At 41.2% G+C, this 16,942-nt stretch overlaps 1 protein-coding gene across 1 annotated transcript in view; it reads right to left on the bottom strand.

Annotated features, from left to right (window-relative positions):
* LOC137384244 (dynein axonemal heavy chain 9-like) overlaps positions 1 to 16,942 on the bottom strand; it is a 584,247-nt gene that overhangs the window by 202,367 nt on the left and 364,938 nt on the right. The window contains exon 52 of the mRNA XM_068057979.1: positions 8,345 to 8,533. Within this exon, the coding sequence (XP_067914080.1) occupies positions 8,345 to 8,533 (189 nt within the window). The remainder of the gene's footprint in view (positions 1 to 8,344; positions 8,534 to 16,942) is intronic.

The raw sequence follows: 16,942 nt of genomic DNA, 5'->3' as shown, positions 1-16,942 counted from the left end.
GGATGAGGCAATATACTGAGGCCCCATCTACTCTCTCACATGAATGTAAAAGATCCCATGACATTATTTCAAAGAACAGGAGGGGGGCTCTCCCTGGTGTCCTGGAAAATAATTATCCCTCAATCAATATCACTGAAATAGATTATCTGGTCATTATCACATTTCTGTTTGTGGGAGCTTGCTGTGAAAAAATTAGCTGCTGCATTTCCTACATTACAATAGTGACTAAACTTCAAAAGCACTTAATTGGCTGCAAAGAGCTCTGAAATGTCCTGACATTCTGGAAGGCACTACATAAATACAATTTTTTCTTTAACTGATTGGAGGAGGGTTAACTCCAATGAGTTGCAAAGGGATCTGACCCAAGTCAATTGGAAGCAAAAATTGGTAAGCAAAACAGTAACTGAACAATGGAGGATCTTCAAAAAGGGTACAGAGTAGACACATTCCCATGATGGGGAAAGGAATGACATTCAAAGCTGGAGATCCCTAGATAGCTGAAGATATGGAGGTTAAAATGGGACAGAAAAAGGAGGCTTATGACATATGTAAGGTTCATTATATGTATAGAAGAAATTCAAAAAAAGAGAATAGAAAGGCCAAAGTGAGAGCATGAGCATAGATTAGCAGTTAACATAAAAGGGAACCCATACATCTTTTAGACACACATAAATTGTAAACAAATAACCAAAGGGAGAATGGGACCAATTAGAGATCAAAAAGGAGATATTCTTATGGGAGCAGAGGGCATGGTTGAGGTAGTAAATAGAAATGAGTACTTTTCATCTGTATTCACTATAAAAGAGGATGCTGCCAATATAATAATAAAGAGGAGGCAGTGGAGATGCTTTATAGAATAAAAATTGATAAAGAGGAGGTACTTAAAAGGCTGGCAATACTCAGAGTAAAAATATTCCCCGAGTCTGGATGCATCATAAGTTACTATTGGAATTAAGGGTGGAAACTGCTGTGGTTCTGGTCACAATCTTCCAATTCTCCTTGGACATGGGGATAGTGCCAGGGGACTGGAGAATTGCAAATTTCACACCCCTGTTTAAAAAAGGGAAAGGGATAAACCTGGAAACTGCAACCAGTCAGCCTAATGTAAGGTGATTTGCAAAAGAACCAGCGACAACACAAGGAATTTTTTTTTAAATTTTACACATCAAGTTGTGATTTAGAATACAGTGCCCAAAAGGATTGTGGAAGTTGATTCAATAGTAACATTCAAAGGAGAATTGGATAAATACTTGAAGAGAAATAATTCACAGGGCTATAGGGAAAGAACAGGGGAGTGGGATTAATTGGATAGCTCTACCAAAGAGCCGGCACAGACATGATGGTCCAAATGGACAACCATGTGCTGTATTATTCTATGATTCTAAGACAGGGTGTCATGCCTGGAAAATCCATGGAATATCCTGCAGAGAGCTACAGGGGGCACTGGAGGTGTCAACTGCTGGCTAAAAGGAACAAGCAAGGTGGATCAAGAAAGGCATTAAAAATATATGTCATGTGGAAACATTTACCCAAACATCCACAACAATAAAAGAAACCAGCAAATATAAAATGGGGAATATGCATTATACATTGAATTTCACAGTAAATATTTGGTGCTTTGAACTGTCAATATATATTTTTGATTGCACTGAAAAGGATAGTCTAAATGGTACAGAATTTGTTCCATGTTAAAACTTATCAGACACCCTTAACTATATATCATCCAATCTGGAAATTTGTGATATTATGCAAACTGTTTGATTAAAAGACAGCCTGAGTACTCACCCTCCCCATCCACAGTTTTATGAATGATTAAGTTACAGAAGGGACTGGTGTACAATATGATGTATGAAGGACGCTGTGGGCATTTCTGAATAATGCATACTGCACATAGCAGGTCTCTCTTGTATTGAAGAATTTGAAAGGATGGAGGCAATATAGTCACAAGACTAGAGTGGGCATTGTGTCAGTCCTTTGTTATCAGTTGGATCATAATGTCAAGTTAAGAATAGTTATCCAATACTCAGGTGCATTATTTGTTGATTACTGGACATTATTTGAGTCGGTATTGAGAGGAGATGGTAGGCACACAGCCTTCTCTGTGTGGCATGAGGAGACAGGTACATCCTTTTATATGGCACCAGAACTTAAAATGGATGGGAGTTTACAAGAACATAACAATTTATCATTTCAATGTGACTACCTTTAAGGCAGTCAGGTACATTTGAGCCATTGCCTTGGGCTGTGGGATTTTCCTTTTTTTTCATTACTTTGCCTAATAATGTGGTAGAACTATGATTTATTTCAAAATATGAAGGTTCCGTTGCAAGGAAGATAGATTAAAAACATATTACACTAAATAAATTATAGAATATATTTTATTTATGTATTTTTTGAGGCAGCCAATGTTGGCCCATTAATCACATTGCTCATTATTGTGTATCTGAACTCTTTCAAACTAGAAACTGTATGTTGCATCACCATGGAAACCACTATCTGTTAATGGTTGTTGAAACAGTCTGTCTGAAAAAAAGAGCCATAATCTTATTACACACACAAATCTCAGTTTATCACTAAACTCAATGGTGCTCATGCCACATGCACAAAGAGAAATATTTTAACATTGCATAGTGACTACACTGGACAACTAAATCAGTGGCTTGCTATCAGATTACTTGGTGTCACATCAGCTTAGTAATGATCTCTAACATATGCCATGTAGGTTAAATCCTGAGAAAATACTGTGCGGAATAGCTCATTAATACCCTTTTGTAGGCATCGTAAAACATTAATACCTTTTTGTGAACATCACCATGCATCAAGGATATGGGCACTTAGAAAGCTTTGCTGGCATTAAAGTGATTGAATGTAGATAAAACATCACACAAACTAAATAGTATTTATTCATTTTTTTCAAGGAAAACTATTAGGGGCCAAGCTGAACACGCCAATCTAATTTCAGTTTTTGCTGACAGTTATAAACAATTTCTGACATCATCTGAACCTTCTTATTAGATCAGAGCCTTCTAATTTGCTTCCAGCTATCCATTTTATGCTATATGCTAGAGCAGGGTTAAATACTATGCAACAAGGTTTTGAACCATAGGTTAAATTACTCAGTTTGTAAGACATCCATAGAAGCTTTAAAGTAATGGTATTTAGCTGATTTGGTAAAGTAATCACACTCCATTATTCAGAGGGAAGGCAATTGTCAAATGGAGGATGAGAGGTCCAATTTGTACTGCACTGCTATCATTACTATGGTAACTCAACAACTACCAATGAGCGCACAACAGAAATTGGTCAATTAATAGGCTCCACCAGAGCAAAACAATGGCATCAGCTACAAATGCAACCAAAAGCACATCACTTTTTTTGACCCTCTAAAGGTAGCAAAGTCCTGTAGTTTCAGACCCTAGATAATTAAGCTTATAGCAACAATTTAGTTATTGAAACAGCAATGCAAAATACAGAAAGAGTACATAGTTATCTCAGTTTTGGGAACATGAATATAGTGGTTTCAGGGCACTCTCTCCTGAATCCATTCTGTTCTGACAGTTGGAACCTATGCTGCCTACATTTCTTCCTAACGAGCCTTGCTTTCACCAGAACCACAAAGTGTTCCCTGTCTCATTCCAAAAAGATTATCTGCTGAAACATCTCCTTTCTACACAACTGAAACAGATATGTGTCAGGACATTACTCGCACAGACATTGCAGCTTTAGCAAAGCTGCCACGCCACTTTGATAACAATAATGGTTTTACTGGTAACAATGCTTGTGTATTCGAAGAATAATGCAGAGTAGTACAACAGCATAATGACCAGTTTAACAAAATATCACTAGTCTACGAGTCATTATGGCAAAATGTCACCATGGCATGACTGGAACAATTTATAATGTTACATGGCAGTACAAGGTTTGTGACAGACACATTCATTTATGGACTACCTATGCTTCTAATCAATCCACATTTTGAAAATGGGCCTCAATAATTAGAGTGGGAGGTGGGGTGTGCAGGGATGAAGTGGACAGTTTTGCCTTCAGGAAACCCAAAGGAATGGGTTTCTCTCAGGTCCTTCTACATTTAACGAAAGGATCTGATTAACATGTTTTGTTCCTATTTCCCAGCTGCAGCCAGCCAGATTGAAAGGGTTGGGCGGGCGGGGGGGCTGGGAAGGGGGAGATTGGAGGCTCAGTGTCAGAGGATATGGAAATGGAGGGAAGATTGGAGACCAGTGTTGGGGGAGATCGGAGGCTGGTGCCAGGGGTGATTAGAGGCCACGTGGCAGGGGCTGTGGGGGGCTGGGAGATCAGGAGGGTCAAAGGAGGTAATTAGAAGGTTTGGGGGAAGGGATAAGAAGAGTCGGAGGCAGGGATCAGTAGGGTTGGGGGTCATCAGAAGGGTTGGGGAAAAGAAATTGGAAGGTTCGGGGAGGAGGCCGGAAAGGTCAAGGCCAGGGGGAGGGAGTGGAGATAGGAAGTTTGACAAGAGATCAGAAAGATGAGGGAAAATTGGAAGGGTTGGGAGATTAGAAGGGTCAGGGAAGATTGGAAAGGGTGGGGGGAGGTTGGAAGGGTCGGGGAAGAAATTGGAAAGGGTTGGTGTAGTAAATTAGAAACATCTGGGGAAGATTGGAGGCTGCAGCCGGGAATGCAGAGTAGAGAGGAAACAAAAATGCTGTGGGGTGAGGGTGGATTGATGATCACAAACACTGGGGCGGTAGAAGATTGTGGCTTGAGGGAACATGCGGGTGTGCGGGTAGATTGGATCATCAAGGGGTGGGAGGAGCATCAGATTGTGGGGGGAGTTAGCTTGGTGAGCCACTCCTGCTCCTCCTGACTCACAAGTAGTGCTGAAAAGGCAATTACCTGCTGGATCCAGTAGTCCTCATCTCCCTTCAGCTGCTGGGTTTCTTCAGATCAGGGAAACCCAGCCCACAGGTGTTAAATTTAAAATGGAGGTAAAATCTGATCAACCTCATTAAAAATATTTGAATAAGTGACCCACCTCCTGGGAGCATCTTGATCTACTGCCTTCCCAACTCACGACCACCACCCCTCAGTTCTGGCTCTGTTACAACTGGAAATGGGTGGGTTTGAGCCAGTGTGCGCTCGTGTTCAAGATTTTTAACATTTTGCCATCCCACCTGACCCAAACCCACCAGTTTTTGGGGGTTAAAACTCTCCCTTTCCCCACTTCTTTTGGTAAGGGGGCGGCACAGTGGTTAGCACCGCAGCCTCACAGCTCCAGGGACCCGGGTTCAATTCTGGGTACTGCCTGTGTGGAGTTTGCAAGTTCTCCCTGTGACCGCGTGGGTTTTCGCCGGGTGCTCCAGATTCCTCCCACAGCCAAAGACTTGCAGGTGATGGATAAATTGGCCATTGTAAATTGCCCCTAGTGTAGGTAGGTGGTAGGGAATATGGGATTACTGTAGGGTTAGTATAAATGGGTGGTTGTTGGTCGGCACAGACTCGGTGGGCCGAAGGGCCTGTTTCAGTGCTGTATCTCTAAATAATAAAAAAATCATTTGTTAACTGAACACTTCAATTTTGCAGTTATAGCTTGTACATTCCTTCATCATACCCACTGCATAAATAAAATGTTATGTGAGTCATGTGTTATTTGGCCATGTCTGCTTCTTGCATTACATTCTTCCTGGCTTTATCTCCCAAGTCAGACAATAATATGATTTATTCTGCTAGGAAATAAAGCATCACCAGTATTTTCTTGCCTCTGAAAGAGGCTGCAGGGGTGGCTGCAGGGGTGGATTAGCGTACTCGGGGGACAGTGGGGTTAGGAAGTCTCTAGGATGCTTCAGGTATCATGACTGTGGGGCAGTCTTGATGTACCAATTGGTCTTTCTTTTTCATATGTTCATCATTTTCATATGTTCCTACCAAGTGTACATAGAGACAAAAATTCAAGTTAGTAAAAGTTAAATTGATAGATATCAGGAAATCCTTCTTCACAGAAGGAGTGAGTAGCACTTGAAATGACCTTTCAGATAGAGTGGTGGAGACACTAATGCTGGAATCATTCAAGAAGGAATTAGATACGGCACTGGGGAGGCTACAGTCACTGCGGATGGATGCATTAAGATTGACCAATTGGCCATTGCCATCAATAACTACCTTCTGAATCTCTGTCAATGTCTCTGTTTAAAACAACACGAGACTGTTTGCTACACTCAGCCCAGCCTATCTCATCAAAGAAATTGTTGTAATTAAAGAACAACAAAAATCTGACAGTAAGTATATGTAGTGGTTCAATACTGGAATTCTCATTTTGTTTGTAAATGTTCTCATGGTATAGGAACATGAGGAATAAGGCCTATAACAAGTATGACAGGTGCACAAGCCTTGCCATTGTGATTTATGACGTCACATAACAAGTTGATTGAGTTGTCGCCTTGCTATCCATTAGCACAGGTTTCTTTTTTTGCTGATGTGCTCTTCTGCTGATAGCAATAATAAAACACAAACAACCATTTAAGGTAAAGTGCCAGACAAAAAGAGAAACTAATAAAGAAAAAGTATTTCAGGAGAAACAAATTGATGACTGTTCTTAAGCAGAATAAATGAGATTTTTCAATTTTTAAAAAGGCAACACACAGTTTATGAAGCATTTCGATCTTCATTCCCATGTGGCTGAATGATATGTTTTGGTAAAAGATTTATAAGAGAAATGCAGATATCCTTTTAACATTAAGTTGCTTTAGCTCACAATTGTGGCACTTAATCAGATTTACCAAGAACCATTGTTGCAGTAGAACACGACTGGCTATATAAATAGACAGACAATTGCTTGATGCCAATTCTACATTATACTAATAATGTACAGCTGTCAAAAGTCCAATTTACCACAAAAATATGTAAAACAAAATTTGAAACATGCTACTTTAAACTCTGTTGCTCAATATGACTGTATGATGCAGTCTGGGAACTGGAGTTGAATGTCATGTAAACTGACTGAGTGAAAGCTTCCACACTCTGCCGACTGTAAGCATTAAATACATCCAGGCAGCCTCGGCCTACTTTCCTGCAGACACAATTCTACAGGATAAAAGTGTCCAGAATTCGGCAGAATTGCTAACTACAGAGAGGCCATACATCTATTGGGGATATGGAATACTCACATTAAATGGCATTGATGAATTCTCAGAAGGTTGGGATTAAGAAACAACTAGCAGTTGATGGACAGTGCTGTCTTGGGCCAGATGGATGGCTCATGATAGCATTACTCCGAAGAGGACCTGTAGAAATGTATTGTTGACATTTCATCTTGAACCAATAACTAAGGATTTCAACTGTAAGATGCCCTGTAGGAAAGTACACTTTTACACTAGCATTTGGATCTTTCTTATCACAGTGTTTATGAGTCACATCCCCATGTTTAAATTCCTCAAAGCGGCACTCTTGTCCCATTAGTATAATTATAGACCTAACTTTTGTGGTTCTACAAATCCACCATCAGAATAGGAGAGCCAGATTTAGCTGCAAAAATGTCAGCGCCTTGATACTACTTTCTTAGTCTGAATTAAACAAATGTCAAAGCAAAAGACATGTAAGGAGCTGCGGACAACTCATAGGGAATAGTAGTCCAATATCTCTAGTTGTTTTTACATTGGCTTTGGTTTAGTTTGGATTATAGGAGACTGGTATCCAGAAGTCAGCTCTCAGTGTTTAATCTAGATTTTCCTGAATCTACATCTCTACCACTAGAATAAGGGAGCCAGCATTACTGTCAACACTGGGGACCAACTCACGGATGAAAGTCTCTCAGAGTAAAAATGAAATAAGGTGAATAAAAAAGCTGCTAATATTTAAAGCAAGAGTCAAAGTTGCTTGTCAGAATTTAACATTTCATTAGCAAGGAACAGTAGCACATAGGACAGCGCTGTCAAAATGGTGAACTGGCTTATATGATTGAAACCAAGTAACAAATCAAGGATGATCAAGATAATGAGCCAAAATATCTTAGTCGAATGCCCTACGTAGCAGTGAAAACTGGAATAAGTGCGGTGTTAAGTGTTACGTCTGTTTTCTACCAAGATATGTTGAGATAATCATATAATATTGAATGTACCAAAAGTTCTCCCAAAACACACTTAAAATGTTAAAATCTGCATGTGTCATATGGTGTAGATGTAGAGGTGATTAAAATAAAGCTTTAACCAATAAATTACACAAATAACATTCACATGACAGTGAAACAATAGCATTTGCTATATAATCAATGAATGTTACTAAATGTCTGTGGGGACATGTTTAGTAAGTCACCAAACCATTCAATTTATTTGTAAATAGAATTGCCATAACTTCTGCATGTTGCACTCCTTACTTTGAGCTGCCCAAGATAAGGCTTCCACATTCCATCCATTAGATCCTGTCTATACTTCTTGGTGAAATAGCCCAGATATGAGACAAAGGCAGTGATGAGGAGCACATCCCCACACAGCATGCTCTCCTGTTGTTTGAAGTTACCCACAGCTTCAGCCCAACGTACGTTTTCTGAGGCCAGGCCACCAACCTATGAAGAATACATTGTCTTGAAATAGATCATAGTGAATGAATAATAAATACATCTCCAAAGCAAACTAGCTGCTTAAGCTATGGGAACCATTAGTGCTTTGACAAAATTACATGCAGGCGGTGTAAAAGAAACACTAAGGCAACAAATCGACTGTCATTGAAAGACCAAAATCATGACAACAAATGATAATTTGATAATTTCTTCCAAAACAAAAGAGAACAATGGCTGCTTATTTCAAACACCCAACATTTGTTGAAATACATCCTTCCCATTACTAAAGCCAGGAGTAGTGAAAAATGATTCAAAATTATATCTATGCATAATAAGGCAAACGGTAGCCAGTTAGGACATTTCTGATCGTTAAGGAAAGAATGAAGTTGCACTTAACACCTTTCATAACTGCAGGATGTCTCAAAGTGCTTCCACTTGGTAAATAAATGTGTTTCTATACAGGTTTTAGCATAGTTTTAACACAGGCATTATGGGTACACAAAGTTAACTTGAGTTAGAGTATATGTAGGCAGTCATATAGTGTGACAGGATCGTGCTGACAAGAAACCAGCTGGAAGAAGAATAAATGTGTTGAGCAAATCAGCCAGAACAGAAGTATAAAGTTAAACAAGAAGCAGTGGGGTAATGCAAATTACTAGACAAAGAAAGGAATGAATTCAGTTTGCAGCCTTGTGAGTGCTTAGATAAGAATGAAGCCTTTGCAGTAGCTACAGGTCTACTCCTGTATTGTGAAAGGAAGTCTTTCTGCCACAGCTTGCTGAAAAAGGTAAAGACAATGTTATGCCAATGTGTTTTATTGAATGATAATTTTCTTTGGTCCTCTGGCTGGAGATCTAAATTTGTATTTTTTTGAAAATACATTGTTAAAAAACAAGCTGCTGGCAAAGTCACCCTTCAGCTTAAATTGCTACCTAATTTGCAATACTGTATCCTACACTGCAATGCTTGTGAGGACAGAGATGAAATGTCTGTACATTTCCCAGTTAGAACCAAGACCCAGGAAGTTTAAAGGAACTACCTGTTCTGTCAGCAAACAGAGAAATACTGCTAACTGCTAAGTTTGAATGACTGAGTGACTGTCATGTGACAAGCCCCTCCCCATCTGTGGTTTTAAGCTGGTGTTTTTCTCTGCAGCAGAGGAGAAGCAACTGGACTCTGACATGAGCAGACCCTATGTGGGGTCCCTCTCTCTCCATTCCAGCTTGAAAGCTTTCAAATCCTGCTTGTTGACTGACCAATTTTGTATACTCCGGCTACAATCTGAAACCCTGTTTGAGGAAACGATCTGCATCACTATCTCCAAGAGACTCACCAAACCAGTCATCTACCTCTTCAAACTAAAAGTCTCAGGACCACTGAATTCAAATAGAAGCCAGCCGAATCACCACATTCCACAGACTGTATACCTTTTTTTATGGACTCTAACTCAACCAATCTACCATTCCCCACTCTGTAACCTATTTGTGTGCACGTATCACAGAATCACGGAATTGTTACAGCATAGAAGGAAACCATTCAGCCCAGTATTTCTGCAGCTGCTCTCTGAATGAGCAATTCACCAAGTGCCACTCCCCTGCCTTCTCCCTGTAACCCTGCACATTCATTCTCTTCATATAACAGTCTAATCCCCTTTTGAATGTTTCAATTGAACCTGCCTCCACCACACTCTTTGGCAGTGCATTTCAGACCTTAACCACGCGCAGCATGAAAACATTTTTCCTCGTGTCACTTCTGCTTTTTTTAACAATTACTTTAAATCTGTACCCTTTTATTCCCAATCCTTTCACTAATGGGAACAGATTCTCTTTATTTACTCTGTCCAGACCCCTCATGATTGTGAGTACCTCTATAAAATCCCCTGTCAGCCTTCTCTTCTCCAAGGAAATCAGTCCCAACTTCTCCAATCTATCTTCATAACTGAAGTTCCTAATCCCTGGAATCATTCTCGTGAATCTTTTCTGCACCGTCTCTAATGCCTTCACATCCTTCCTAAAGTGCAGTGCCCAGAACTGGACGCAATATTCCAGCTGAGGCCGAACTAGTGTCTTATATAAGTCCAACATAACCTCCTTGCTCTTGTACTCTATGCCCCTGTTAATAAAGCTCAGGATACTGTATGCTTTATGAAATGCCCTCTCAACCTGTCCTGCCATCTTCAATGACTTATGCACATATACACCCAGGTCCCTCTGCTCCAGCACCCCATTCAGAATTGTACCTTTTATTTTATATTGTCTCTCCATGTTCTTCCTACCAAAATGAATCACTTCACATTTCTCCACATTGAACTTCATCTGCCACCTGTCCGCCCATTCCACCAAATTGTTGATGTCCTTTTGCATGTTTACACTATCCTCCTCACAGTTCACACTGCTTCCAAGTTTTGCATCATCTGCAAACTTTAAAATTGTGCCCTGTACACCAAGGTCTAGATCATTAATATATATCACAAAAAGCAAGAGTCCCAACACTGATCCCTGGGGAACTCCACTACAAACATTCCTCCAGCCCCCAAAACATCCAATAACCACTACTCTCTGTTTTCTGTCACTCAGCCAATTCTGTACCCATGTTGCTACTTTCCCATTTATTGCATGTGCTATAACTTTGCTCACAAGTCTGTTGTGTGGCACTTTATAAAATGCCTTTTGGAAGTCCATGTATACCACATCAACTACATTGCCCTCATCAACCCTCTCTGTCACCTCTTCAAAAAACTCCAGCAAGTTAGTTCAACATGATTTTCCCTTAAGGAATCCATGCTGCCATTCTTTAATTAAGCCGCATGTGACAATTAATTTTGTCCCAAATTAATCTTTCTAGATGTTTCCCCACCATCAAGGTGGGGAAGGTTCCCCCTCCAAGTCCTGACTTGGAACTATATTGCCGTTCCTTCACTGGGTCAAAATCCTGGAACTCCCTTCCTAACAGCACTGTGGGTATACCTACCCCAAATGGACTGCAGCGGTTCAAGAAGGCAGCTTACCACCACCTTCTCAAGGGGAATTAGGGATGGGCAATAAATGCTGGCCTAGCCAGCGGCGTGCACATCCCTGAATGAATAAAACAAAAATCAAAGTTAAACTGGCCTAAGTTAGATTGGCTGTAGTTGCTGGGTTTATTTTTACACCCTTTTTTGAACAAAGGTGTAACATTTGCAATTCTCTAGTCCTCTAGCACCACCCCCAAGTCTAAGGAAGACTGAAAAATCATGGCTAGTACCACCGCATTTTCCACTCTCACTTCCCTCAGTATCCTTGGATGCATCTCATCCGGTCCTGGTGCCTTATGCACTATCAGTACAGACAGCCTATCCAACACCTCCTTATCAATTTTAAACCCTTCTAGTATCTGAATTACCTCCTTTTTCACCATTGCCTGGGTTGCATTTTCTTCCTTGGTAAATACCGATGCAAAGTATTAATTTACCATCTCAGCTATGCCCTCTGCCTCCCTGCGCAAATCCCCTTGTTGGTGCCAAATCAACCCCACTCCTCTTTTTACCACCGTTTTACTATTTATATGTCTATAGAAAACTTTGGGATTCCCTTTCATGTTAGCTTCCACCCTCTGTTCATACTGTCTCTTTGCTTCTCTTAGTTGCTTTTCCACTTCCCCTCTGAACCTTTTATATACAGCCTGGTTCTCAATAGTATTTTCTACCTGGCATCTGTCATAAGTGCACTTTTTCTTCTTTATCTTAATCTCTATCTCTTTTGTCATCCAGGGAGCTCTGGATTTGTTACCTTACCCTACCTTTCCCCTTCGAAGGAACATATCTCGATTGTGCCCGAAATATCTCTTCTTTGAAGGTAGCCCATTGTTCAGCTACCTTTTCTCCTGCCAACCTTTTGACTCCAATTTATTCATCCCAGATCTGTTCTTAGCCCATTTAAGTTGGCTTTCCCTTAGTTAATTATTCTTACTCTGAATTGTTCTTTGTCCTTTTCCATAGTCGGCCTAAACCTTATGATACAATGATCACTGTCCCCTAAATGTTCTCCTACTGACACTTGGCCCACCTCATTCCAAAGAACCAGGTCTAGCAATGCCTCCTTTCTTGTTGGACTAGAAACATACTGCAGAAATTTTTCCTGAACACACTCTAGGAACTCTTGCCCCTCACTGCCCTTTACACTACTACTATCCCAGTCTATGTTTAGATAATTAAAATCCCCCTGTAATTTTTGCACCTCTCTGTAATTTCGTTGCAAATTTGTTCCTCTACATCCTTCCCATCAGTTGCTCTGTGTGAGAGTCAAAGTTGGTGCGTTGTTTTTTTTTTTAGTTCAGTTTCGGTACAATAAAGTTAATCTCTTTCTTTGTTAGCTCAAGAAAACCTGTTCAATTGGTTCTTGTTATGATCAAAGCAAGTAAGTAATCAAACACCAACTGAATTGGCCAGTACATCCACTTTAAGAAAGAATTAAACCTGTTGTGGTCTAACAAACAGAGGGAAAAGAGGGAAGCCCTTCAACCCCTCCTCACTTGACCATAACAACAAGAATGATTGTACAAAAGACAGGGAGCAGATCAGTTAGCTGGCATTTCCAGAGAGCAGGATACGAACTTTGACGCAGGCAAGGTGTCACTAGTTGTGAGTATGCATTGACTGGAAGAAGAGGACAGTGTTACAAGGTTTTGGTTTTCGTATTTAAAAATTTAGAATGCTGTGTTTTAAAAAAACTGAAAAAGGATTTTTCAGTGGACATTGACACCTGCAAATAGCAGAAATTTTTGGATATTTTGAAAGAAAACTGACTTTGTATACTAGGACAGGAAAGCAGGGAATTTCAAGGAAACCAGCAAGGGGTTTCGTCTCCTCTGAGCAACACTTTGAATGACAAGGGAGACTCTATGTCTGGACATGTGACCTGTTCAGGTAGGTTTGCTTTCACTTTGGACCCTTTAAGAAGCCAGTGAGTTGGACAAAGAGCAGGCATTTGAAATTTGGCTTTAACCTACCTGGAGATCAGAGAGGAAGACCCAGAGAAAGTGTTACCTCCCTCTGTAAAGGAATCCTGCATCTCTTGAGAAAAAACCCTGTATTTCAAAGGTGGCAGATTCCTATTGCCTCATACCTCTGAAGAATCTCTGCATCATGTGTGGTTCCTGTTGCCTCCTGTATTTTAGGAAATCCTGAAATCTGAAGAAATCTTCTACTGTTATACAGCTGCAGCAAGACCTAAGAAGACTTGTTGTCACACCTCTGATGAAAGACCTATGCAAAGCCAGCTGCAGTGGAATTTCCTTGAATCCCTACCCATCATAGACTGTTCATCAACCTCGCCTGGAGAGACGTCGAATGGCATCCGACTATTCGATTCTGGGACACCTCACCAAACCAAAGAACTTCCTACCAGAACACGACAACCTAAGTTATATTATTATTTCTTTCATTCCTACGAAACAGCTGGAAACCAAAAATTCTTTTTCCCTGGTTAACCATTTTTTTTAAATGTATGCGTGTGTGCATGAGGGCTAGGGAAATAAGGAGCTTTTCATATATAGAGTTATCTCACTATTGGTTAAGACTTATTTTTTTATAATAAATAGTTTATGTTGTTGTTGATGAAAGAAACCTGGTTGGTCTGCTTTATTCTGGGGAACAAACAGAGCATGTAATTAGCTGTTTATCAGTAGGTAGGAAAATTTATTGATATGCTGTGACCCGTGGAGAAGTGGGACTGAATTAACAGTACACTCTTCTCGCCTCAGTCGTAACAACAGATAGAGCTTACTATCTCATCCAAAAGAAAGCACCTCCAACAGTGGGGTACAGTATTGAAGTATCAGATTATGTGTTGAAGTCTCTTGAGTAGGGCATGAACTCACTACCTTTTGACTCACGTACACAAGACTGACAGCTCAGTACACATCCAAGGTGAGTCACTCACTAACATCACTCTATTCCAATTTCACACAGGCTTGTAACAACAAGCAGGATCAACTAAATTTGCTTACCAATGTTGAGTGAGTTTTAGAGATTGACCTATTAAAGGATGGGTTCCGAAGTGTGAAAGTAGACAAGGGATGAGTATCTCTACTGAGAGAATTTGGGAACAAATTCTACCAATCTACCATTACAATTAAGCCAGAGGACCAACCTTTATTTAATGAAGAGTGCAGGAGGGCATGCCAGGAGCAGCACCAGGCCTACCTAAAAATTAAATGTCAGCCTGGTGCAGCTACAACGCAGGACTACATGATTGCCAAACAGCGGAAGCAGCATGCGATAGACAGAGATAAGCAATCCCACAATCAATGGATCAGATCTAAGCTGGCATCCAGTCATGTATGGTGGTGGACAATTAAACAACTAACTGGAGGAAGTGGCTCCACAAACATCCCCATCCTCAATGATGGGGGAGCCATCATCAGGATTTGCATCCATCATCAGCCAGAAGTGCCAAGTGGATGATCCATCTCGGCCTCCTCCTGACGTCCCCAGCATCACAGATGCCAGTCTTCAGCCAATCCAATTCACTCCAAGTGATATCAAAACTGGCTGATGGCACTGAATACTGCAAAGGCTATGTGCCCTGAAAACATTCCAGCAACAGTACTGAAGACTTGTGCTTCAGAACTGGCCGGGCCCCTAGCCAAGCTGTTCCAGTACAGCTACAACACTGGCATCTACCTGACAATGTGGAAAATTGCCCAGGTATGTCCTGTGCACAAAAAGCAGGACAAATCCAACCTAGCCAATTACCGCCCTATCAATCTACTGTCAATCATCAGTAAAGTGATGGAAGGTGTCATCGACAGTGCTATCAAGCGGCACTTACTCAGCAATAACCTGGTTACTGACGCTCAGTTTGGGTTCCACCAGGGCCACTCAGCTCCAGACCTCATTACAGGCTTTGTCCAAACATGGACAAAAGAGCTGAACTCCAGAGGTGAGGTGAGAATGACTGCCTTGACATCAAGGCAGCATTTGACGGAGTATGGCATCAAGCAGCCCTAGCAAAACTGAGGTCAATAGGAATCGGGGGAAAACTCTCCGCTGGTTGGAGTCATACCTAGCACGAAGGAAGATGGTTGTGGTTGTTGATCTCAATCCCAGGACATCACTGCAGGAGTTCCTCAGGGTAGTGTCCTAGGCCCAACTAACTTCAGCTGCTTCATCAATGACATCCCCTCCATTATAAGATCAGAAGTGGGGATGTTCGCTAATGATTGCACAATGTTATGCACCGTTTGTGACTCCTCAGGTACTGAAGCAACCCATGTCCAGATGTAGCAATATCCAGGTTTGGGCTGATAAGTGGCAAGTTACATTCGTGCCACAGAAGTGCCGGGCAATGACCATCTCAAACAAGAGAAAATCTAAACATCTCCCCTTGATGTTCAATGGCATTACCATCACTGAATCCCCCACTATCAACAACCTGGTGGTTACCATTGACTAGAAACTGAACTGAACCAGCCACATAAATGCTGTGGCTACAAGAGCAGGTCAGAGGCTGGGAATTCTGCAACAAGTAACTCACCTCCTGTCTACCCAATGCCTGTCCACCATCTGCAAGGCACAAGTCAGGTGTGTGATGAAATACTCTCCACTTGCCTGGACAGATGCAGCTCCAACAACACTCAAGAAGCTCGACACCATCCAGGACAAAGCAGCCCGCTTGATTGGCACTGCAGCCACCGCCTTCAACATTCACTCCCTTCACCACCGATGCACAGTGGCAGCAGTGTATACCATCTACAAGATGCTATGTAGCAAGTCACCAACACTCCTTCGACAGCACCTTCCAAACCCATGATCTCTACTACCTAGAAGGACAAGGGCAGCAGATGCATGGTAACACCACCACCTGCGAGTTCCCCTCCAAGCCACACACCATCCTGACTTGCAACTATATTACCATTCCTTCACTGTCGTGGGGTCAAAATCGTGGAACTCCCTTCCTATCAGCACTGCGGGTGTACTTTCACCCCAAGGACTTCAGCAGTTCAAGAAGGCAGCTCACCACCACCTTCTCGAGGGCAATTAGGGATGGGCAATAAATGCTGGCCTTGCCAGTGATGCCCACATCCGACGAACAAATAAAAAAAATCTCTCCCCAGACAAAGAAAACTAAATGCTTTTTAGAGGGAGAAGCGTATGTCACAAATCAAGGTTTTAAATTTAGATGCTGCTATCTCTGCAGGGATGAGGCAAAAACTGATCACAGTAAACTGGCCAGTATTGTTAACAGGTAGAACTACAGATGAATATTGGGATGTGTTCAAAGAAGTATTTATTACAGTATAAGACCTGTACTTATCCCCAAAGGTAAAGAGCTCTACTTGTGTAATGAAACAATCTTGACCAACAAAAGAGTTGAGAGATAGTAGTATAAAATAATGAGCTTATGCAAATACAAATAGTGGAGATCCTGCATGCTG

This window comes from Heterodontus francisci, chromosome 26, assembly GCF_036365525.1.
Source record: "Heterodontus francisci isolate sHetFra1 chromosome 26, sHetFra1.hap1, whole genome shotgun sequence".
Lineage (NCBI taxonomy): Eukaryota > Metazoa > Chordata > Chondrichthyes > Heterodontiformes > Heterodontidae > Heterodontus > Heterodontus francisci.
This window is presented reverse-complemented; position numbering and strand designations above follow the sequence as displayed.